Source organism: Quercus robur, chromosome 5 (assembly GCF_932294415.1).
Source record: "Quercus robur chromosome 5, dhQueRobu3.1, whole genome shotgun sequence".
In the NCBI taxonomy this organism is placed as follows: Eukaryota; Viridiplantae; Streptophyta; class Magnoliopsida; order Fagales; family Fagaceae; genus Quercus; species Quercus robur.
Window position 1 is genome coordinate 88,618,171 of NC_065538.1, and position 27,086 is coordinate 88,645,256.

Consider the following 27,086-nt stretch of genomic DNA (forward strand, 5'->3'; position numbering starts at 1 on the left):
GTGCAAGTAATATTTTTCTTTTTTCTTTTCAGTTCTTTTGCTAATATTGTTGTTGGGTATTGTTAGTGCTACTTTTTGATAGTTTTTTTTTTTTTTTTTGGATTGAATTTTGTGAATTCTAATATGAGTTCTTGTGAATTTATGTTTGGACATAGACAAAGTCTATTGTGACTTGTAAAACTAATTGGCAAACATGTCTGAGCTCTTGGGATTGCCATCATAGTATCAGCAATTAATTAAATATATAACAAGCATGCTATATGACCAGATTGTGCTTGTTATTGCAAAAACAAAGCCATATGATTCTTAGCTGATAATTTAATCAATAGTTTCACTGTCAGTTCCTTGTGTAATTCCAATCAGCTTCGATTTGGCTTTATATTTTTGAGAGCCAAAACCTACTAGATTTTGGCAGTAAAATCTTGTAGATGAATTAGCTGTTTATGCAAATGAATGTTCTACCTTGGATCTCTTGATATACTTGACGCAATTTATGTGCAAGGAGTTGTAATACTTATATTTCAACTTTCTTATCCTGGCAGGCAGGAGGAATTTTTGAGGGATGTAATGTAGTTTCTGACCCTCCGTGGACATACTCGTCTCATTCATCAAGGTGGGTTAGCTGAGTTCCCTGATGCCGTTCTCAATGCAAAGCGCGCCTTGACCTTTTCAACTTGTATAGAGAAGTAAGTTCTTTACCTTATTAAAGGTTATTGAAAATATGCCAAGAATTAACTTTTAAAAAGTTGGTCCCTCAGGTGGTTTCATGAGGAGGCTTTCATGTTGGGAATGGCATCAATTGGAAAGGACAAGTTTTCTCAAAGATGCATAATCACACATTGACCAATAGAATGGTTGTATGGTTTTTCAACTTTCATTCTTGAGATGCTTTATGTTGCATGATATGCAATTGAAGGTTAGACCTTAATTACAAAATTAATATTATGTCACATTGCATAATAAATGCCTTTTGTGATTGCAAGCTTATCTAATTGGGAAAATTTGAAGTATTTGGGAGATGGTGTTTGCTAATGATGATTTTTTACTATTTGTTTTCAAAATATTCTTGACACAAATTTATTTTCAATATTTTCTATTGAGCTTTATATCTTAACTTGAGGGGGCTAGATAGGCTGAAAGTAACTCTATTAGTTTTTTTTTTTTTTTTTTTTTTTTTTTTTTTTTTTTTTTTTTTTTTTTTATAAATTGCGATTTTCTCTTGGGATTGGTTTCATATGATGTTATTCTTTCATACTTCAAATTTCATTAACTTGTTGTAACTTACAAGGATTTTGGAAAACTTTTGGAGGACTCAAGTTGTATTTTTCTTGATAATTAGGGTGTGGGGAATACACTAAAAAGGCATTATGAAACTTATCTTCTAGAATATGAACTGGCTTATGATGCTGTAGATGGAGAATGCTGCTTGTTGTGTCATAGGTCTCTCTCTCTCTCTCTCTCTCCATGTTGCTGTTTACTGTATGCATGCACACAAAACTGGATGCCTTACTACATAATTTGAGTCTACATGATATAACAGTAGTGCAGTTGGTGATTGGGTGAACTGCGGAATATGTGGTGAATGGGCTCATTTTGGCTGTGATAAGCGGCAGGGGCTTGGTGCTTTTAAGGTATAGTTGCCTTATTTGAGTTCTTATACAAAATGTGGGTGAATGTTGTGGTAATTTACATGAATCCTTAGTAAGATTTCTTTTAATTCAGTGGTGTCATGAATTGCAAATTTACCTTAGCTTTTGGTTTCCTTATTATATCCATCTGCATGAAGATATAGACAGCATGAGTAGATTCGAAAATGTATATATGATGTCTTGACGTCTTTATGATGATTGGCAGGACTATGCTAAAACGGATGGGCTAAAGTACATTTGTTTGCATTGCAGCATCGCAAATTTCAAGAAAAAATCTCAGAAAATAATTAATGGATATTAATAGATGTCAGGAAGACATCTTAGGAAACTACTAGTGAATATTGATGAGCCTTAGCCCACAACCTGCATGCCCTCCCCATGCTCTTTTTGCTCTAGAAAATCCCCCCAACCCTCTCCCAAATATAATCTGAGGGAAGGTGGGTGTAGCCGTGTAGGAATGTAATTAGCATTTTATATTCCCATTATTTTTAATTATAGATAGATTATGCTCAACACAAGCCCCTTAAATTTTCCCATTGTTCCTCTGTACCCTACAGAAGGAGGAGTCTCAAAACAAAATTGTAGATGTCAGTTTTTGCAAATTAATTCAATAACATAGTTCTGTAGTTGTATGATATTGAAACAATCAAATAATTTCTCGTGTTAAGGTGTATTCCCCATTGTTACAAATCATTTTTCCCCATTAAACTAGGTATGCTGTCTATATAATACAACCTGCTGTTTAGTCCTAGCAATGACAGTTCTATCACATTTTAGATTTCATTTTCATGTAACTTAGAACTTTGCTAAATTCGTGTAACTTGATCATGATAACAATTTGATATGTATTTGATATGACATCAAGAGACTTTATCGAGTTATCATAACTTTCACATGCATTCTCCTTATTTATTTCTCCACTAGTGAGGAAAATACTGAAGGCTATATTGGAATATAGATTAATTAAGTTGTTATTGCTTGCTTAATTAGCTGCTAGAGCATTTTCAGGTCCAAACCTGTCTATTGGAAGCCATATCCTTGAAGTCACGTACAAAGTTTATAGTTATCATTTTGATCCAATTGCCATGCAGAGTTCAATTGTAGAGGTGATGGCTGAAGTTGCTCTCGGTTTGGCTCATATTAAGGCATACTTCCATAACATATTCTGATACAACTTATAGAGCACATGCTCTTGGGCATTTTGACATTAATCCACAACAAAGTGAAATAGACCTTTTACTGTTTAAAATATAACAACATTATCCATATTATTCACCTAGATTGAAACTTCTAATAGTTCTATTCATATTGTAATTACAAACTAATTATTACCATTGACACATTAGATTAATTAGAATGTTATTTAGATGCCATTAGAGCATTGGCATCATGTGTGCCAAAATATTTGGCATTTGGCACACCAAACACCAAAAACCATGCCTCATGAGGTGTTAGGGAGCTATCCATTTGATAAGCATTACCAATAGCCATTTGATAAGCATTGTATGATTAGCATTGTTAATTGAGCAGTGGCTATGCTGAGTTGTATTCAATTAGTTAGTTGAATTCTGTTAGTCAGTTAGTAGTTGCTGTGCTCAATTAGTTAGTTGCATTGTAGTTTAGATGAGAAAATGAGATTGAATTGTATAAGAGGAGATTTCAGATGTTGAATGGGAATTATCCAGAAAATTAATCACTTGCTCTTCCTATTTCTCTCTAAGTCTCTCTTTTCCTTTGTTTAAGTCTTTCCTTTGCTAAGGAGGTGGTTACCCTCGAAGTAACCAATCTTTCTTTCCCAAATCCATTTATGGGTTTGTTAAATTTTGGTTGTTTTATGTGTGATTTTGGTTGGTTCTTGAGATGATTTTGTTGCAAATTTGGGTTGTGGTAATGGGGGTCGGTGGAAAGTGGAGGTGGCTGTGGGTTGTGGGTTTGCTAGTTGTTATTCAAAATCTTCATATGAGAGAGGGAGAGACAGAGAAAGTGAGTTGTGTAAGAAATAATAAAAAATTAATAAAAAAATAATATTTAAATGAAAAGCTAAAGAAATAATAAATTAAAAGTGAGTTATATTGATTTTAGTGGGTTTTTCTTTGTTGGGATTTGTTGCTTGCAAAATGTTGAGACACACACAAATTTATTTCCTGTAATTGGGTTTATTTCATTTTTAATTGAAAGTGGGTCTTGATTTTGAGCTTTTATATTGTAACCGTTTGTGACATATTATTTATCTTCATTATTGTGAGTGGGTTCCTTAACTGGGTTGATTTATCTATTGTTTTGATGAATTCCAAACAAATATTTGTTCATTATTTTGTAAGATAGAGAAATTAAATGGCAAAATAGAAACCTCAAATTTTTTGTTTCTCTAATAATTTTTTTTTTCGACAGCATGGATGAGAAGAGTTGTTTCTGCATAGGTTGTATAAATCATCATTATGTGAGCTTTTGGGTTTATTTTGACTTTTCTATTGCATTTTGCCTATATTTAAAAGCTTTATAATTATCAAGTGATGTAAGGTTACAAGTAGAAGGCTATTTTTATTTAGAGGTTAGTAAAACTAAATATGTTTGTAGGGTGCAGTATTTTGGATGAAATATACTTGTTCACCTTGATTTTACTAATGTGTAGAGTTTCGTTCCATGTTTGGGAGACTGCTAATTCAATTATTGTACCTTCAATTATCTAGACATGGTTGTTATCTCTATTTAAATGTGAAATATGGTGAGGGGGTAGTCTTTGATGTTGCACTTAGACCCTTTATTCTTAATTCTCTCATATATGCTACTATCCACAATTCCACATTCCTCATCATAGCCATACAATTCTTTAGGTGGAATTAACGTGTTAAATGGTAGTCTGGCTTAGTTGATGATTAAAATATTTATATTTTTGTACATATGTGGTAAATAAGTCTAGGGAGGGGTTGTTCGTTTCTCTTTCTCAGTTATGTTACTTTTACATTTTTTAGGGCATTCACATCTCAGTATATTAGACTATTACTCTATTTTAGGTTGCGTTTGGTATTGACTTAAAAATTCAGATTTTTTCACTATTTAGCTTATTTTGCTATTATTCAATTTTTTTGTTACTATTCATAGATCCTATTGTACTTTTTAATACTATTCATAGATCTCAATATACTATTTCAGCTACCTTTTAGCTCTATTTATAATAATTTCAGCAAAAAAATTTTCAGTTTTAGCTATTAAGCTATTCTCAAACGGACTCTTAGTATAAAAATCCTTTTTTAAAAAAAAAAAAAATTTACCTGTCCACTTGTCAAAAACTCGCATCAAATTATCTATTAGGATACTTTATTTCATTAAAATACTAATTCTCTTTATTTTTTTTAATATTTCTCTCTCTTTACCCACAACAATCATCATTCACTCTTTTTCTTTTTCTAAGGATAATAAGCAAAGAAATAATAAAAAATTATTTTTTCATAAATACAATAACTTGTAAATTTACATAAGCACAGTAGTTAAAATCCGATTTGCCCTATAGATACATAAGCCGATGTACGTGTCTTTTGGGGTTCATTAGGAAAATTTTGGGTCTTATGTTAACACATCACAAACACTCGCCATTCTTATTTTCATTTTTTTTTAATGCTTTGTCTTTCTTCTTTGTGAGTACTTCTACTGATACATCAAAATTTTACAAGAAACTTGAGTTATCAGCTCATCATATGTCAAAATAAAATAAGATTATATCAAAACTCATTACAACTCAAAACAAGATTGTTGTGAAAATGTTACTAGATTTTATTGTGTCCCTATACTATCTATTTCTTTATTCATTTTTCACATTTTTGGATTGCGTAAAAATAAGGGGATCTCCAAAGGCAACTCAATGGCATCTTGTCTTGTTCATGCACCCTTATAATGTTACATGAATGATTGTGATGATTGACAACCTTTAACATAATCTGCAAACATAACACAACACGACTAGTCAATGTGTATTATGTAAGTTTCTTGACACGGGATGATGGCTCATGAGATTGAACCATCAAGACAAGGATCGCCCCTATTAAATCTCTTGCATGAACTGCAAGATGAGGCCTGATTGGAAACATACAAGACAATGCATGGAGGACATATAAAATCTAAAAAAAAAAACAAAAAAACTACATGTTAGATCTGAATGATCAAGTAAAAGCAGTTGTTACCCAAGTCATATTTTCCTTGCTCCATGACCTTTTCTCCAACTCCAGTTTTAGTTTACCATGTTCAAACTAGTTAGCAAAACTGGACTCAAACCTCGTCGCATCATCAAGCCCTTCTATTACTCTCTCTCTGTTTTTTTTTTTACAAGATAGAATTCTACTCTATCCTAATCTAAGTGTATATGTGTGTGAAGCTCCCTCTTGGAGACTTGAACCTCGGCCCTTGCCCCTCACACACCCCATACTCCACAAGCACTTATACTTGTGGAGTAACCATCACACCAAGGGTGTGCGGTGGTGCCCTTATATTGCTCTTAACATTGATGGTAGTGTCCTAGCCAATCCTAGTAATAAATAAATAAAACTATGCCTTTCGTTTTTGTACTCCCCATATAAATAAATAAAACTCCCCTTTTCTACCAAAAACATAAAAAATGCATTCTTTTCTTATTACATTTTATGCAATATGTCCCCTACTTCTCAATGGCTGACCCCATCAAGATTAAGGTAGCAAAAATGTTTAGTCGATTCCTTGATGGCTCCTTCCTAAATTCCCATGACGATAATCAATTCAAATTTTCATCCGTTCCTAAACTCCAATTACTTCAGTATTTTGTCTTATGAACCAAAACAAAACAAAACACATGAAAATTCTACAAGAAAGAACTATAAAAGCCCACTGTATTTGTATTAAAAAATTAAATTAAATTAAGAGTATCACCAATTTTAGATTACGAAAGAAAACTTCTCTTAAACACTAGAACAACTATCAAATTTCATATTCGAAGCTTCTTTCCTTCCAGGTTGATAGTGGTTGGCACCCTCACCAAACTTCATCTCTTTCTGGTAAGTATCTTGTTAATCTGGTGCAGCTCATTATTGAGCTTCTGGTCCCTGTTTTGTTTCTGTGTTTCGACCATCTTGCATCTTCACGCCAAACTGAAATGCAGCTTTTGGCATTGCTTCTTTCTGCTCATTGTAAGTTGCCCATTCCTCCTCTGTCTCAAAGTCCCACCGATGAAGACAGCCCTTTGCCTGTTCAAAAATGTATCAATAATGTAATAAGCATCAATTATTATGAATACCAGACCAGTCACTTTACACAGTAGCCATTTATAAATAAAAAAAGAGTGCATCCGAACAAGAATATGGCATTGCAGCATAGAATAAATATTCCATATTATTCAAAACCAATTAAAAGGTAAGTGATTAAAATTTAAGCATCGATTGAACAAATTCAATAAACTAAATGAAATTATTTCAATTAAATTGGACAATATTTTGCTCCCACAAATAAGAAAAGAAAAGAAAAAATTGCAATTTTTATTAAAAATAATTACTGAAAATAAGAACATTTCAGAATTTGAAATTAGACTTGCACATAGAGTAAGAATAATAACAAAACCTTCCAGCTAAAGTTTATTAAGAAAGAAAAATGTGAAAATGAAAAAATATAAAGAAAGAGCAAGATAAGTGAGAAATAAAGCAGGTAGATATGTAAAGGAGAGTTTTGCAATATGACAAAGTATATATATATATATATATATACACACACACACTGTCTTACAAAATTGGGTTTCCAAATTAAAATATCAGTTTGTGTCTAGGTCAAGTCTGTTTGGTGCCTTTGGGATTATGGATAAAACATATTTCATTGTCAATTCATTGACTGTTAGCAAGGGGAGTATGTCTTTCACCAAATCAAGTTTTACCTCACGACAAGCTCCTATGTGATGAATAAATTTGTTATTTCTTAATAATATAAGACAGAACAAACAAGATTACATTTTTATTTTTCTTGACTTTTGGTTGATAGTGACAATATTGAAGAATAGATTCTTTAGCATGATTAAAAAAAAAAAAAAAAAATATATATATATATATAGTACTGCACCTTGTTTCCACCATCATTGAAGCTGCTTCAAGCAGAAGTCTTGACTGATGATCAGTGTTATAAGCTCTAGCATGCATAAGCCACATTATCCAAGACATCAGGACCATCCAGTCCAAACTTGCAGCATTCAAAACCATTGGCTATAAATAACTCACACTGCAGAGAAGCATATTCAATTTAAGGTAGCTATATGACACCTTTCTGCTATCTGTAAAAGTCTCTGTGGCCGGCCTAAATGTGCCCTCTGCATCGATGTACATTGCTTTTCCCTCTCCAGTCTCCACCTCCTTAATCTAATGGAAGCTGAAATGTCAAAGTGTATGCATTGAATAAATTGATATCATATGTAGCAGACGGGCAGTAGCATGCAAAGAATAGAGATTGATTAATGCTGTACCTACTCTACTCAACAAACTGACCTTTCAGATTAGTAATGAAATATCATAAAACCGCTGATAAGAACCTTGTTCTTATCTTTGCTTATGTGATTAAGAAAATGGCTTCTTAAAGGGAGCTAGCCAGGCCTCCAAGATAGAGAGAAAATTCTATTATCAAATCCTCCTTTTATCTAAACAACTCGAGCACTAACTACAAGAATAAGTTAGTTAGTTACTCTAACTACTCCTTTGCAACTAACCACCTAACTACCTATCTATTTAACCACATGACTATTTACAATTATCCACACATATATTGAGCAGGAAGTTACAACCAGATTCTCTATGCTATCAAAGAGTGCATAACATCTGCTCCACTATACAGTACATAACATGGAATGGCATTACTTAAGCTATCCAATACAATAGTATCATCTGGTAACAGCAAGGTCAGGTGCACATCACATCACAGCAACTAGGCTTATTGCAGCTGAGCTAACAGCTCAATTAAGCATAGCAGCCAAGCACAATCATTCACAGAATCCTAACAAGTGCACTGAATTATTATTATCATTTTGGATAAGTAAAAGTGCACTTAAATTCTAATTTTACTTTGTAAAGCGAAAAAGAAAGTATGCATCTATGGCATGTGGCATTTGATGAAGCTGCTTTCTTTTGCAAAGCAAAGGTGCAACATGTAATAAAATGGGGAGGGGGGGGGGGGTAAAATAAGAAGAAAAAAGAAGAAGAAGTATTACCTGGCAAGTGACACACAGACAGAGTATGTGACACAGTTGAGTCTTTCCAGAGCGAAACTCACCATATATGTTGGTAATAGATCCTGTCTCGATTCCTCCTGTCATAAGCTAGCCATGTCAATTGTCAAGTTACAAATACAAAACATCATGCCAATAATTCTTGGCACAAATAAGTTAACACTTCCTCACCTCACAAGTTTGGGTGGAGGGTGAGGTCATGGATTTTAAACCCACGATTAAATTATCTTTAAAACGAAAAACAAAATGAATGATCATTTGATCTCATGCAAAGGGAATTTTAACTAGTGAAAACAAGTTAATGAGTTTGAAGGCCAAGCGCCCCCTTCAACTCCAACTCTAAGAAGGACTCTGACGATGACTTTGCTGACAACATTGTCATTTGTGAGGTCCTTGTCTCTCTCTCTACCTTTGTATCTATCTTTCTGTGTATGTATATATTTCTAGGGTTCCTAATCTATGTTAGGTTCTAAAGACTTAGGATTTTATGTGTTTAGAACTCTAATTTTTATTGTTGGCAAACCATGATCAAAACAATGTGTTTAGAAGTGTTTTAGTCTTGCTCAAAGTTATGCATTTATGTAAAGTTGGAATCGAGCTTAATGCAGAAAAGATTAATGCATTTTGGCTTGGCTCGATCGATCGAAGCTTAGGCTCGATCGATCGAAGCTCGAGCAGAATGTTTTTTCTGCAGAATTTGCAACTCAGCCCTAGTTGTTTTAAAACGTTTTTAGGGTTCTAATTTGTCCTAAGTATAAAAGGCAAACTCTAGCCACGTTTTAGTGTTGCTCATATTGCGGTTTGTGTAAATCTCTTGTGAGATCTAGAGGAGCTTTCCTTTACACAAACTTAGGGTTTTTAAGGAGAAGATTTATCTACACCTTGATGATCAACTCAGTTGCTATCATTGAAGCTTAAAGAAAACACAAGCGGGTGTGCTTGTATCTAGTGGTGAATCCAAGAAAGAAGGAGTCCGTGGATTTGGAGCTTGCACGTGGTCGTGTCAGTAAGTTCTACTGGTTGGTAGTAATAAGAAGTCGAGTGTGGGGGTTTGTAAGTCTTATTGTATGAACTTTGATTCTTTCAAGATAGTGGATTCAAGTTTACCTTGAGGATAGCTAGGTCAAATCCTCCCCAGGTTTTCACCGGTTTGGTTTCCTGGGTGATCATATTTTATGTTATTTATTTTCCACTGCTTTGCATGATTTGATCTTTGTTATTGTGAAAACCTAGACTTGTTAAATTGGACTAAGTAACAACTTGGCTAATTACCTAGGTTAAATCAATTGTTTTTAAGGGGTCTAAAAACCATCAAGTGGTATCAGAGCGGGTTGCTCTTTTGTTGTTGATCTTTTGATCACTGAGCTGATCCTTGACCCCTTTGTTATGGATTCTTGGAAATTCTTTTTGCTTATTCATCATCTTGCTTATTTTGTGTATTTGTTACTTGTTGAGTTTGTTAAATCTTTCCTTGGACGTCTTTGTCTTATCATATGTGGTAATAATTATTTGTGTTATACTGCCTTAACCGCATTAAAGACACGTGATTCTTGTCTTTGGTATTTGGATAGTGGTTGTTCCAGGCATATGACAGGAAACAAAGGATTATTCAAGACCCTCTTTGAAGGAAAGATTGGGATAGTCACTTTTGGAGATGGAAGCAAATCTGTCATCAGAGGCATTGGAACTGTGGACATCCCAGGGTTACCGGTCTTTGAAGATGTTTGGTATGTTGATGGACTGAAGGCAAATTTACTCAGCATTAGTCAGATTTGCGACAATGGACTGAATGTTCTCTTCACTAAGTATGAATGTGAGATACTTGATGGAGGAGGTGACTGTATGTGTGTTGGTGTAAGGACAGCGGACAACTGTTATGGATTGACACCAAGCATAAGCAACAAGTGTTTTAGTGCAAAGATTGATCAAGTTGATTTGTGGCATCAACGGTTGGGGCATGCAAGTCATAAGCAGCTAGAAAAGATTTCCAAATGTGATGCTGTTGTTGGTTTACCTAAGTTTGAGAAGATAGATAAGTGCATATGTGGACCATATCAGATAGGTAAACAGATAAAATCTAAACATCTGTCTATGGCTAGTGTTCAAACTTCAAGACCTTTGGAGTTATTGCACATTGATCTTATGGGTCCTGCTCGAGTTTAGAGTTAGGAGGGAAGAAGTATATTCTAGTGGTTGTGGATGACTTTACCAGATATACTTGGGTTGTGCTTTTGAAAGATAAAGCTGAGGCTCCTGAGAAAATGATACATCTGTGTAAGAAATTGCAGGTTGAAAAAGATACTGTGATAGCCAGAATTAGAAGTGACCATGGAAGAGAATTTGAGAATACCAAGCTGGCTATCTTCTGCAATGAACAGGGCACACATCAAGAGTTCTCTTCACCCAAGACACCACAACAAAATGGAATAGTTGAACGGAAAAATAAGGTTGTTCAGGAGATGGCACGTGTCATGCTGCACAATAAAAAATTGCCAAAATCTTTCTGGGGAGAAGCAGTTAACACTGCTTGCCATACACTCAACCGGGTGTATTTCAGACCTGATTCCAAGAAGACTCCTTATGAACTCTGGAGATGAAAGAAGCCGGTCATTAAGTATTTCAGGATATTTGGTAGTGATTGTTACATTCTACGTGATAGAGAGAACCTAGAGAAATTTGATGCAAAGAGTGACAAGGGATATTTTCTAGGGTACTCCTCTACTAGTAGAGCATATAGAGTGTATAATTTGAGAACCAAAACTGTTATGGAATCGTCAAATGTTGTGATCAATGATGAAGTATGTCCAGAAGCACATTCATAAAGTACTACTCCGGTTCAAGATAAGCCTATGGAGGTTAATGACTCACTTCCTATTGATTATGTTGGGAAACATAGTGATGAGGAGCTAATGGTGTTGAATGATGCAATTTCTGTGCCATCAAGTCCTGAACCATCCACTCCGGTTCATGAGACTCAACAGGTTCAACATGAGTTTAGTCCTTCATCAGAACAGAAAGGTACATCCACATCTCTAGTTAAAGGTCCTTCTTCTAGAGTAAGGCTTAATCATCCCTCCTCAAATATATTGGGAAGTCTGAATGATAACATGAGATTAAAGTCAAAAGCCTTAAGTGTAATTACACACTCATGCTATCTGTCCCAATTTGAACCAAAAAAGGTAGATAAGACACTTCAAGATGCTGATTGGGTAAACTCTATGCATGAAGAACTTCATCAATTAATTTGGAATGATGTGTGGGAATTAATTCCTAGACCAAAGGGTGTAAATGTAATTGGAACTAAATGGATCTTTAAGAACAAGTCAGATGAACATGGCACTGTTATCAGAAATAAATCAAGACTTGTTGCTCAAGGCTGCACACAAGTGGAAGGGATTGATTTTGATGAGACCTTTGCACCGGTAGCAAGATTGGAATCCATTAGGATACTGTTGGCTATAGCTAGTCATCTGAATTTCAAGCTATATCAAATGGATGTCAAAAGTGCTTTCTTGAATGGAATGCTGCAAGAAGAAGTATATGTTGAACAACCTAAAGGCTCTGTTGACCCTTACAGACCGGATGATGTGTATAAATTGAAGAGAGCTTTGTATGGTTTGAAACAAGCTCCACGGGCTTGGTATGATAGATTGACTGCATATTTCACTGAGCATGGCTTCAAAAGGGAATCTGCAAACACTACTCTCTTCATAAGAAAGGATAAGAACAGTTTTGTTGTAGCTCAAATTTATGTTGATGATATTGTTTTTGGTGCTACTAATGACTCTCTTGCTCATTCTTTTGTAGATGAAATGAAGGCGATGTTTGAAATAAATATGGTTGGTGAACTAACTTATTTCTTGGGATTACAGGTGAAGCAAACGGACTCAGGGATCTACATCAACCAAGCAAAATATGAAAAGAATCTAGTCAAGAGATTTGGATTGGACAATGTTGCACATGCCAAAACACCAATGGCCGCCAATGCAAAATTAACAAATGATCCGTCAGGTGAGTTTGTTGATGTTACATTATACAGAAGTATGATTGGATGTCTTTTATATTTAACTGCTAGTTGGCCTGATATTGCATTTAGTGTTAGTGTTTGTTCTAGATTTCAATCTAATCCTAAAGTTTCACACTTAAATGCTGTCAAAAGAATAATTAAATATGTTGCTGGAACTTGTGATTATGGATTATTTTATAGTAAAGAGTCTAATCTATCTCTTGCTGGTTTCTCTGATTCTGATTGGGTTGGTAATGCTGATGATAGAAAAAGCACCACTGGTGGGTGTTTTTATGTTGGAGCTAATCTCGTTGCTTGGATGAGTAAAAAGCAAAATTCTGTGTCCTCGTCTACTGCTGAGGTAGAATATATTGTTGCTGGAAGTTGTTGCTAACAACTTCTTTGGATGAAAAAGGTTTTAACTGATTATGGGATATCCCAAGATACCATGGCTGTTTATTGTGATAACTCTAGTGCTATTGACATATCTAAGAACCTTGTTCAACACTCTAAGACTAAGCACATAGAGATTAGGTATCACTTCATTAGGGATCTTGTTGAAAGAAAGATTGTGTGTCTTGAGTATATTCCTATTGAACGTCAGAATGCCGACATTTTCACCAAACCCCTTGATAGAAGTAAGTTTGAGACTCTTCGTCAAGTAATTGGTGTGATTCTGTGTCCCTGATCGGTCTTGGTCTTCATGGTCCTTGTGCTTCATTACTCTACCCTTTGTGACCATTGTTCTTTGGTTTTGTTTTTTTATTTTTTGTTTTTTAGGATTTGCATTGCATAACATTCATGCATTTCATTCTAGGTGTTATTTATTTATTTTTTTTTAAAAGGGAAGAAAAAGGAAGCAAATTGTATTTTGTACTATCCTTCTTGGTTTTTGAAGAACAAGGTTGGTCAATTTATTTTCACATAACATGTCGTTTGTACATTGTTTAGCTTTGATGAGCTTACTTATTGCACTCTACTAATTGAAGCTTTGTAGTGCATGTTGTGTGGGAAAGATGTTTATGGTTTTTGATTACTCTGTCTTAATCTTAAAGTCACATGTTTTTCACTGTCGGACTTGAACTTTTAGAGAAAGGCATAAATAACCATCTCACCACTATTCACTAGCCAATCATGAACACCTTAGTGCATATCATAAGATTTTGTGCTCAAGAAAGTGTAGCACATGCACGAAAAGAACATAAGGTGAAGCCTCGGTTTAAATTGCTTAATACTTAAAATTGGGGTGTACTATTAGGCTTGATGCCAAAATCGCATGACTTAAAACTGGTGTGTATATTATGAGACATAAATTCAAGAAACTTACATGATTGCAAGCTTATGATCTAGGAGACGTGGGAGTTATATGATGTAACTCTTTGGGTGATAGTCTCTTTTAAATTCTCTGTGATGAATTTTGTAGACTTTTTGATTGATTGCTATTAACATATCACCTCACATGTATCTCAAGTTTTTGCTAGTTGCACACATTACACGAGTTACTCTTTGCTAAACTTTGTACATGTTATTGTGTGTGTTTATGCTCTGACCAGCCATGTTTTGCAAATACTTTGAATTTTGTGCAAAATTAATTTGTTGCATGAAAATTTATGGAGAATGCAAGAGATTTTATTTTTGGGGAATTTGGGCTTAAAATTCTTGTTTTTTGAAAGTCACATCATCACATACTCATGCATATTGCTCTTAAATTTCAATGCTTTGAGTCAATTCTGAATTTTTTTTTTCAAAAAACTGTGTTTTTCCTCAAAATTAGTGAGCCTCTGCCCATTTTGATCGATCCATTTTATTTTTCGATCAATCGAAAATTTTTAAAACTGTTAGAGAGAGACTCTGTCTGTTTCGATCGATCGAAACTGATTTTTGATCAATCAAACTCTTTTAAAATTGTTTTGTTAAAGTCTCTGTCTGTTTCGATTGATCGAGGCTGTTTTTCGATCGATCGAAACTCGTGAATCATGTTTTTTAAAAAGTCAGATTGGACTTTTTCAAAACTTTTCAAACTTTCCTCTCTTTCTCCGACTTGGCTAGGCTCCACCAAGGTTTTTTTTGTCATTTTCTTCCGCAATTTTTGCAAGGTTTTTGTCTCCCAAGGCCGGTAAGTCCTTTTTGCCCTTCCTTTTGCATTTTATTTCATGTTTTCATGCATTTTTCATGCATATTCATTGGGTATTTTCGGCACTTTTCATATTTTGGGGTTTTTGATGATGCAAACCATTTTTGGTGAAATTGATCATTGGGTTTTTGTTCTAGGATGTTATTATCATGATTCTTGTAGTTTAATTTGATCAATTTTGTGGTTTTTGAAAAATTGAAAATTCTAGGGTTTGAAATTGATCCGAATTGGGGATTTTGTTCAAATTGGGTTAAATTGATGAAATTGGCTTGTTGATTTGATGTATTTGGTCATTAATTTTTGAACTCTATCATGTATAATGATCAATTCGTCAATATCTTTCAAATTGATCAATTGGTTTTCCAAATTTTGGGGTTTTTGTGTTAATACCTCTATGTTCAAGCCAATTTTGTGAATTTGAACTTTTTTGGACTTAATTGCACTGCATTAGGACATGCATCATGCCATTTAAATTGTTCATGCATCGTATAGATTTTTGTTCTATATTTTTTATGTGCTAACTTGCAGTCTGCCCTTGGTTTTGTCTTTTGTGTTTTTGTTCCTTTGCTCTGTGTTTTGGTCCTTATCCTAGTACCATGCCTAGGAAAACTAGAGCTCATAGGACCCCTTCCACTTCCTCTGAGTCTCCCTCTACGAGTGAGGGGTTTAGGAATGATAAGTGCAGAGAGGCCTTTGATACTTTGAACAGTAAGTGTAAGATTTAGGCTGAGCGAGCTATAGTTTTAGATGAGATTGATCCGGCCATTAGGGCTAACTTTGAGTCTAGAGGTTGGTTGCCTCTCTTAGAGATAGATCATCCACCCCCGACCGCCCTGATTATAGAGTTCTTCTCGAACCTCTCTTGCCACGTCTATGATTCCAACACCCTTGTTAGGAGTTGGATATGAGGTGTTAAGTTCACTATTACCCCTCGGGTAGTGGCTGATGCTCTTGGGGTTCCGGTTGTTCGGGAGCCTGACTATCTCTTTGATGAGTCACCCTCATTAGATGTTGTCATGTCATACATCACTGGGTCATCTATCCAATGGGGTTCTGATCCTCGGTTCACGTCCGCTGAGCTTACCGAGACTGCCTATCTTTTCTTTAGGATAGCGTGTCATTCATTGTGGCCTATTTCTCATTTCCACACCATCCCTCTAGAGCGATGTGTGTTTTTGTATGCTTTTGTTTCTGGTGCGTCGATCAGTTTCCCTCATTTGTTCCTTCGTTCTTTGAACGAGGTTCATAGGAGTTCTGCCGTAGGGCATGCGCTTATTCATCCTATTTTCATTCATAGGATATTGCTTTTTTTAGGTCTAGATAGTTTCCCATCTGGTGAGCCTGTTCATATAGTTGCTCCTATAGGTGCCACATTTCTTAGACAGAGGGCTGCTTACCTGCGAGTTGCTCCTTCACATCCTAGGGGTGCGTCATCTAGTGCTGTTCCCCCTCCTCCCTCTTCTACAGGTGTTGATACTGTTGAGACATTGGGTGCTGCTGTTGATGCTGTTGTTCCTCCATCGACTGCTTCGGATGATTCATACATTCGACGTACGTTGGATCATGTCTTGACCATTCAGGCGGCTCATGGTCAGATTTTGGTGGACGTGCTCGATGAGATCTGTGCCTTGCGTGCGGAGTTGGCGCAGTTTAGGCCACCTCCCTTTTGATGATGGATTTTGTTTGCCCATTGGCATTCCGTCACAAAAAGGGGGAGTACTTTGTAGAGTTTTTGTTTTCAGGGGGAGAGTATTTTCTTTGGTTGGAGCTTGTGGAGTTTAGATTGTAACTAGGTGCTTCACATTGTATTTTATTTTTTAGCTCTTGCCATGTTTATGATGGGATATTCATGTTAGGGGGAGTATTTTTTGGTACTTTATATGTTTCTTGTTTCAAACTGTTTATTGATTTATGTTTATGAGTTATTCATTGATATATGTCTTTATTGTGCGTTGTTTGAAATCAAGAATTTAATTTGTTTACTTGTATTGTTTCCACACATGTGATTATGCATTTTGTTTAGTGTTTCAGGAAATATACAGGTTGATTCAATTGAGCTGCTGTCTACACTTGCAACTGATGGATAGTAGTTAGGATTGAATTTGTTTTATGAGCATTATTTTTGCAAAGGACTTTTAATTTGTAAACTTTGAGCTTCTAGTTGTGTTTTGTCACGGATTGCCAAAGGGGAAGTTTGTTAGGTTCTAAAGACTTAGGATTTTATGTATTTAGAACTCTAATTTGTATTGTTGGCAAACCATAATCAAAACAATGTGTTTAGAAGTGTTTTAGTCTTGCTCAAAGTTGTGCATTTATGTAAAGTTGGAATCGAGCTTAATGTAGAAAAGATTAATGCATTTCGGCCTGGCTCGATCGATCAAAGCTTAGGCTCGATCAATCGAAGCTCGGGCAGAATGTTTTTTTTGCAGAATTTCCAACCCAGCCCTAGTTGTTTTAAAATGTTTTTAGGGTTTCTAATTTGTCCTAAGTATAAAAGGCAAACCCTAGCCACGTTTTAATGTTGCTCATATTGCGGTTTGTGTAAATCTCTTGTGAGATCTAGAGGAGTTTTCCTTTACACAAACTTAGGGTTTTCAAGGAGAAGATTTATCTATACCTTGATGATCAACTCAGTTGCTGCCATTGAAGTTTAAAGAAAACACAAGCGGGTGTGCTTGTATCTAGTGGTGAATCCAAGAAAGAAGGAGTTCGTGGATTCGGAGCTTGCACGTGGTCGTGTCAGTAAGTTCTACTAGTTGGTAGCAATAAGAAGTCAAGCGTGGGGGCTTGTAAGTCTTATTGTATGAACTTCGATTCTTTCAAGATAGTGGATTCAAGTTTACCTTGAGGATAGCTAGGTCAAATCCTCCACAGGTTTTCACCAGTTTGGTTTCCTGGGTGATCATATCTTGTGTTATTTATTTTCCGTTGCTTTGCGTGATTTGATCTTTGTTATTGTGAAAACCTAAACTTGTTAAATTGGACTAAGTAACAACTTCGCTAATTACCTAGGTTAAATCAATTGTTTTTAAGGAGTCTAAAAACCATCAATCTAAATTGCTTCTGTGTTTGTTTAGATATTGAGGAATAGGAGAGTGACGGTGAGGACTTGGCAAGGGAAGGTTGCGGTGGACATTCATGAGTATTACAACAAAGATGGCAAGCAACTCCCTGGAAAAAAAGGTCCCTTTTTTATTATCATTTTAGGATTAATTTTTCAATATTTGGTTTTGTTGAACTGGGTTTGTGTTGGATTCTGTTTGTTTGTTACTGTTGGTTATTTATGTCCAGACTGACACTTTTATATGCTTTCCTATAAATTTGGGTACTACTTAGGGTTTTTATAAAGAATTTGGGAACTCTCTCTCTCTCTTTAAATAGAATGAATGATCTTTATTGATTGAACATGAGAATACAACTTAATTTGTACACTGTAGCTATCTATATATACAATCTGTGGAAGTAAAGGAAAGTAACTAATTCCGTAAAAAGAGGACAAATGGTTACAACAGTCCCACTTGTGCAAGTGGCCAAAATGGCCATATACCACCTTTTTTGGAAATTTTTAGCAAAAAATCACTTTTTTGGAAATAAATGGCAAACTACCACTTTTTCTAGAACTTGAGTTTCAGAAACTCGAGTTCCTCATTAGTTCTACCACCGTGGCACTGTTGAGTTGGATTTGTGCGATTAAAAAAAATTATGTGGTACTCGAGCTTGGTAAACTCGAGTACCATTTACACAATACTCGAGTATACCAAGCTCGAGTACCTTTTATAAATAAAATGCAAAAAAAAAAAAAAATTTTTTTATACATTACTCGAGTTTGGTAAACTCGAGTACTGTGTAAATTTTTTTTTTTTTGTTTGAGGATAAACAACAAATAAACATAAAGATAAAAATAAGTAGCTTTTTTTATGTTTTTATTTATTTAAATAGAAGCATTGTAAAATATAGAGATTTTAATTTCGAAATATGAATTTAATTTCTACATTAATTAAAATTGTTCATTGTTTTCTCATAAAAATTGTTCACTGTTTTCTGTATAAAAATTGTTCACTGTTTTCTGTATAAACAATTTCTACGATTTTGCATAAAATTATTTTTTGTTCAGCATTATTTAAGAAATTCTTCGCTCTTTTTTTGCATAAATTATTTTTTGTTCACTATTTAAAAAATTGTTCACTGTTTTCTCATAAAACACCTAGTGAAATTGTGTTTTCTAAATTTAAACGCCAAATCTGAATGCTTTTTCATGTTTGAATTTCACAATAATCGAATATATTTTTCTGAATTGATAAAATCTGTTTCTACATTAATAAAATTTTCCCTCTGCACATCATATTTACTGTATATTCAAATCTGCTTACTGCATTCATAAAATCAGTTTTCTGCATTAAGTTAAACTGTTCACTGTTTTCTCATAAAAATTGTTCACTGTTTTCTGCATAAACTATTTCTAACTTTCTGCATAAAATTATTTTCTGTTCAGCATTATTTAAAAAATTGTTCACTCTCTTTTCTATGTAAATTATTCTCTGTTCACTGTTTAAAAAATTGTTCGCTGTTTTCTCATAAAACACCTAGTGAAATCATGTTTTCTAAATTTAAAAGCCAAATCTGAATGCTTTTTCATGTTTAAATTTCACAATAATCGAATTTGTTTTTCTACATTGATAAAATCTGTTTCTACATTAATAAAATTTGCTCTCTACAAATCATGTTTACTGTATTTTCGAAGCTGCTTACCGCATTCATAAAATCTGTTTTTTGCATTAATTAAAATTGTTCACTCTTTTCTGCATAAATTGTTTTTAGCATTGGCGCAGTTATTGCACTTATATGGTTTTTGTGTTGTTTTTAAAAAAACTATGTAACCATATGAATAATGGACAAACTCCATGAAAGAAAAATGAATGATTCGTATAAATCACCTAATGGTAAATGCCTCGAAAAATTCGAATTTGTAAAAAAGTTCGAATTAGTTGAATGTAGAAATGTTCACTAAGTAAAACTATTTTCTACATTAAGTGAAACTGTTCACTGTTTTTTGCATAAACTATTTCTAGCATTCTGCATAAAATTATTTTCTGTTCAACATTATTTAAAAAATTGTTCACTCTCTTTTCTACGTAAATTATTCTCTGTTCACTGTTTAAAAAATTGTTCGCTGTTTTCCCATGAAACACCTAGTGAAATCGTGTTTTCTAAATTTAAAAGCCAAATCTGAATGCTTTTTCATGTTTAAATTTCACAATAATCGAATTTGTTTTTTTGCATTGATAAAATCCGTTTCTACGTTAATAAAATTTGCTCTCTACACATCATGTTTACTGTATTTTCGAAGCTGCTTACCGCATTCCTAAAATCTGTTTTTTGCATTAATTAAAACTGTTCACTATTTTCTCATAAAAATTGTTCACTCTTTTCTGCATGAATTGTTTTTAGCATTGGCGCAGTTATTGCACTTATATGATTTTTGTGCTTTAAAAAAAAAAAAAAATGTAACCATATGAATAATGGACAAACTCCATGAAAGAAAAATGAATGATTCGTATAAATCACCTAATGGTAAATGCCTTGAAAAATTTGAATTTGTAAAAGAGTTCGAATTAGTTGAATGCAGAAATGTTCACTAAGTAAAACTATTTTCTGCATTAAGTAAAACTGTTCACTGTTTTCTCATAAAAATTGTTCACTGTTTTTTGTATAAACTATTTCTAGCATCCCGCATAAAATTATTTTCTGTTCAGCATTATTTAAAAAATTGTCCACTCTCTTTTCTACGTAAATTATTCTCTGTTCACTGTTTAAAAAATTGTTCGCTGTTTTCTCATAAAACACCTAGTGAAATCCTGTTTTCTAAATTTAAAAGCCAAATCTGAATGCTTTTTCATGTTTGAATTTCACAATAATCGAATTTGTTTTTCTGCATAGATAAAATCTGTTTCTACATTTATAAAATTTGCTCTCTACACATTATGTTTACTGTATATTCGAAGTTGCTTACTGCATTCATAAAATCTGTTTTTTGCATTAAGTAAAACTGTTCACTGTTTTCTCATAAAAATTATTCACTGTTTTCTGCATAAACTGTTTTTAGCATTGGCGCAATTATTGTTGAAAACAGTGAACAATTTAAAACTATGTACTAATGTACTAATCATCCTGATTTGATGAAAATTTCAAAATTGTTGAACGTACAAAATCGTGAAATCTTAATAAAAAATCGAAATTGTTGAATGTACCAAATCGTGAATATTCAATGGAAAATTGTGTACATTGGATCTACAAATATTCTAGACTTGTTGAGAAATTTGATTTCGTTGAACGTACAAAATCGTGAAAATTCAAGTGAAAATTGTGTATATTAGATGTACAGATTGTTCGAATTTGTAAAAAACAAAATTTAGATGTGCAGATCGTTCGAATTTGTTGATTGTATAAAATCTTGAAAGTACAGAATAAAATTGTGTAAATTAGATTTCAAATTTTTCAACAAATTCGGATGATCAGTACATTAGTACATAGTTTCCCATTTAATTTTCACGATTTTGTACATTTAGCGAATTCAAACTTTTCAACAAATTCAGACTATCTGTACATCTAATTTACACAATTTTCTTTTGTACTTTCAAGATTTTATACAATCAACAAATTCGAACAATCTGTACATCTAAATTTTGTTTTTTACAAATTCGAATGATCTGTACATCTAATGTACACAATTTTCTCTTGAATTTTCCCGATTTTTTACTTTCAACGAAATCAAATTTCTCAACAAGTCCAGAATATTTGAACATCTAATGTACACAACTTTCCATTGAATTTTCACGATTTGGTACGTTCAACAATTTCGATTTTCCATTAAGATTTCATGATTTTGTGTGTTCAACAATTTTGAAATTTTCATCAAATCAAGATGATTAGTACATAGTTTTAATTTGAATTTTCACGATTTTGTACATTTGACGACTTCAAATTTGGAAACAAATTTGGATGATCTGTACATCTAATGTAATTAATTTTCCATTAAGTTTACTCAATTTGTTATGTCCTTCAATTTTCATTTGAATTTTCACGATTTTACACAATCAACAAATTCAAACTTTTCAACAAATTCGTACTATCTGTACATCTAATGTACACAATTTTTCCTTGAGTTTTCACAGTTTTGTACATTCAACGAATTCAAATTTTTAAACATATACATATGATCTATACATCTAACGTACATACTTTTCCATTGAATTTTCATTATTTTGTACTTTCAACGAAATCAAATTTCTCAACAAGTCTAGACTATCTGTACATCTTATGTACACCTTCACGATTTGGTACGTTCATTGATTTTCCATCAATTTTTCTAGACTTTCTACATTCAACTAATTCGAACTTTTTTACAAATTCAAATTTTTCGAGGCATTTACCATTAGGTGATTTATATGAATCATTCATTTTTCTTTCATGGAGTTTGTCCATTAGTCATATGGTTACATATTTAAAAAAATACAAAAACCATTTAAGTGCAATAATTGCGCCAATATTAAAAACAGTTTATGAAGAAAACAGTGAACAATTTTTATGGGATAACAGTGAACAGTTTTACTTAATGCAAAAAACAAATTTTATGAATGCGGTAAGCAGCTTCGAAAATACAGTAAACATGATGTGTAGAGAGCAAATTTTATTAATGTAGAAACAAATTTTATCAATGCAGAAAAACAAATTCGATTATTGTGAAATTCAAACATGAAAAAGCATTCAGATTTGGCTTTTAAATTTAGAAAACACGATTTTACTAGGTGTTTTATGAGAAAACAGCGAACAATTTTTTAAACGATGAACAAAGAATAATTTACGCAGAAAAGAGAGTGAACAATTTTTTAAATAATGCTGAACAAAAAATAATTTTATGTGGAATGCTAGAAATAGTTTATGCAGAAAACAGTGAACAATTTTTTATGAGAAAACAGTGAACAGTTTTACTTAATGCAGAAAATAGTTTTACTTAGTGAACACTTCTACATTCAACTAATTTGAACTTTTTTACAAATTTGAATTTTTTGAGGTATTTACCATTAGGTGATTTATACGAATCATTCATTTTTCTTTCATGGAGTTTGTCCATTATTCATATGGTTACATATTTAAAAAAAAACCACAAAAACCATATAAGTGCAATAACTGCGCCAATGCTAAAAACAATTTATGCAGAAAAGAGTGAATTTTTTTTATGAGAAAATAGTGAACAGTTTTAATTAATGCAAAAAACAAATTTTATGAATGCGGTTAGCAGCTTCAAAAATACAGTAAACAAGATGTGTAGAGAGAAAATTTTATTAACGTAGAAACAGATTTTATCAATGCAGAAAATCAAATTTGATTATTGTGAAATTTAAACATGAAAAAGCATTCAGATTTGGCTTTTAAATTTAGAAAACACGATTTTACTAGGTGTTTTATGAGAAAACAGCGAACAATTTTTTAAATAGTGAACAGAGAATAATTTACGCAGAAAAGAGAGTGAACAATTTTTTAAATAATGCTGAACAGAAAATAATTTTATGCAGAATGCTAGAAATAGTTTCTACAGAAAACAGTGAACAATTTTTATGAGAAAACAGTGAACAGTTTTACTTAAAGCAGAAAATAGTTTTACTTAGTGAACATTTTTACATTCAACTAATTCGAACTTTTTTACAAATTCGAATTTTTTGAGGCATTTACCATTAGGTGATTTATACGATTCATTCATTTTTCTTTCATGGAGTTTGTCCATTATTCATATGGTTACATATTTAAAAAAAAACCACAAAAACCATATAAGTGCAATAACTGCGCCAATGCTAAAAACAATTTATGCAGAAAAGAGTGAAATTTTTTTATGAGAAAATAGTGAACAGTTTTAATTAATGCAAAAAACAAATTTTATGAATGCGGTTAGCAGCTTCAAAAATACAGTAAACATGATGTGTAGAGAGAAAATTTTATTAACGTAGAAACAGATTTTATCAATGCAGAAAATCAAATTCGATTATTGTGAAATTTAAACATGAAAAAGCATTCAGATTTGTCTTTTAAATTTAGAAAACACGATTTCACTAGGTGTTTTATGAGAAAACAGCGAACAATTTTTTAAACAGTGAACACAGAATAATTTACGCAGAAAAGAGAGTGAACAATTTTTTAAATAATGTTGAACAGAAAATAATTTTATGCAGAATGCTAGAAATAGTTTCTGCAGAAAACAGTGAACAATTTTTATGAGAAAACAGTGAACAGTTTTACTTAAAGCAGAAAATAGTTTTACTTAGTGAACATTTTTACATTCAACTAATTCGAACTTTTTTACAATTTCGAATTTTTCGAGGCATTTACCATTAGGTGATTTATACGAATCATTCATTTTTCTTTCATAGAGTTTGTCCATTATTCATATGGTTACATATTTTTTTTAAAAACAACACAAAAACCATATAAGTGCAATAATTGCGCCCATGCTAAAAACAATTTATGCAGAAAAGAGTGAACAATTTTTATGAGAAAATAGTGAACAGTTTTAATTAATGCAAAAAAAAGATTTTATGAATGCGGTAAGTAGCTTCGAAAATACAGTAAACATGATGTGTAGAGAGCAAATTTTATTAACGTAGAAACAGATTTTATCAATGCAGAAAAAAAAAATTCGATTATTGTGAAATTTAAACATGAAAAAGCATTCAGATTTGGCTTTTAAATTTAGAAAACACGATTTCACTAGGTTTTTTATGGGAAAACAGAGAACAATTTTTTAAACAGTGAACATAGAATAATTTACGCAGAAAAGAGAGTGAATAATTTTTTAAATAATGCTGAACAGAAAATAATTTTATGCAGAATGCTAGAAATAGTTTATACAGAAAACAGTGAACAATTTTTATGAGAAAACAGTGAACAGTTTTACTTAATGTAGAAAATAGTTTTACTTAGTGAACATTTCTACATTCAACTAATTCGAACTTTTTTACAAATTCGAATTTTTCGAAGCATTTACCATTAGGTGATTTATACGAATCATTCATTTTTCTTTCATGGAGTTTGTCCATTATTCATATGGTTACATATTTTTAAAAAAAACACAAAAACAATATAAGTGCAATAACTGCACCAATGCTAAAAACAATTTATGCAGAAAAGAGTGAACAATTTTTATGAGAAAACAGTGAACAATTTTAATTAATGGAAAAAACAGATTTTATGAATGCGGTAAGTAGCTTTGAAAATATAGTAAACATGATTTGTAGAGAGCAAATTTTATCAACGTAGAAACAGATTTTATCAATGCAGAAAAACAAATTCGATTATTGTGAAATTTAAACATGAAAAAGCATTTAGATTTGGCTTTTAAATTTAGAAAACACGATTTCATTAGGTGTTTTATGAGAAAACAGCGAACAATTTTTTAAACAGTGAACAGAGAATAATTTACGCAGAAAAGAGAGTGAACAATTTTTTAAATAATGCTGAACAGAAAATAATTTTATGCAGAATGCTAGAAATAGTTTATGCAAAAAACAATGAACAATTTTTATGAGAAAACAGTGAACAATTTTACTTAATGCAGAAAACTGATTTTATGAATGCAGTAAGCAGATTTGAATATACAGTAAATATGATGTGCAGAGGGAAAATTTTTTATTAATGTAGAAACAGATTTTATCAATTTAGAAAAATATATTCGATTATTGTGAAATTCAAACATGAAAAAGCATTCAGATTTGGCGTTTAAATTTAGAAAACATGATTTCACTGGGTGTTTTATGAGAAAACAGTGAACAATTTTTTAAATAGTGAACAAAAAATAATTTATGCAAAAAAGAGAGTGAAGAATTTCTTAAATAATGCTGAACAGAAAATAATTTTATACAAAATCGTAGAAATTGTTTATACAGAAAACAGTGAACAATTTTTATGAGAAAACAATGAACAATTTTAATTAATGTAGAAATTAAATTCATATTTCGAAATTAAAATCTCTATATTTTACAATGCTTCTATTTAAATAAATAAAAACATAAAAAAAGCTACTTATTTTTATCTTTATGTTTATTTGTTGTTTATCCTCAAACCAAAAAAAAAAAAAAAAAAAAAAAACATAGTACTCGAGTTTACCAAACTCGAGTACTGTGTAATTTTTTTTTTTTTTTTGCATTTTATTTATAAAAGGTACTCGAGCTTGGTATACTCGAGTATTGTGTAAATGGTACTCGATTTTACCAAGCTCGAGTACCACATAATTTTTTTAATTGCACAAATCCAACTCAGCAGTGCCACAATGGCAAAACTAATGAGGAATTCGAGTTTCTGAAACTCGAGTTCTGGAAAAAGTGGTTGTTTACCATTTATTTCTGAAACATTGTTTTTTTGCTAAAAATTTCCAAAAAATGTGGTATATGGCCATTTTGGCCTGTGCAAGCTGTATTTCTGCTTATGTCATCCTTTTATCCACGTGTCATCCTTCTATCCACGTGGCAAGGCTCCTTCATGCATGTGAATAAAGTGTTCATGATAAGGGACGAATTGAATAACTTCTAACAGTTTTGGACTAATCCAATTTCTTTGAGTTTCAGTTCCTTGAGTGCTGCCCTGTTCTCTGTCTCTGGTCTTGTATCTGTTAATAGCTTGAGTGCATTCTTCCTTGCTTTTGACACTCCCCCTCAAGAGCAAAGCTCTTGCTTCTTGATTCAAGGATAGATACTCAGGATATTGAATGGTTTGTGCAAAAATATTGATAACTCCCAACCTTTTTTGCAACCTTAGAAAGTTATCCACACCTAGAGCTTTAGTAAAGATATCTGCCAATTGATTCGTTGAATTAACATGGAAGGTCTTAATTGTACCATCTAAAACCCTATTCCTCACAATGTGACAGTCTGCTTCCATGTGCTTGGACCTTTCGTGGAAGACTGGATTTGCAGCAATATGTAACGCAACCTAGTTGTCATAGTACATCAAGGCAGGTTTGTTATGTGGGACATGAAGGTCCTTCAACAGGTACATCAACCAGAGAATTTCACATGTAGTTGAAGCCAT

The 27,086-nt window shown here is 32.7% G+C and overlaps 1 protein-coding gene across 1 annotated transcript; it reads left to right on the plus strand.

Annotated features, from left to right (window-relative positions):
* The first annotated feature begins 8,493 nt into the window (after positions 1–8,493).
* Positions 8,494–26,747, plus strand: LOC126728923 (RNA polymerase II transcriptional coactivator KIWI-like). The gene is made up of 4 exons (XM_050434672.1): positions 8,494–8,549; positions 9,185–9,260; positions 18,089–18,204; positions 26,624–26,747. The coding sequence occupies exons 1-4, from the start codon at positions 8,494–8,496 to the stop codon at positions 26,745–26,747; spliced, it is 372 nt and encodes a 123-aa protein (XP_050290629.1).
* Positions 26,748–27,086: the final 339 nt, after the last annotated feature.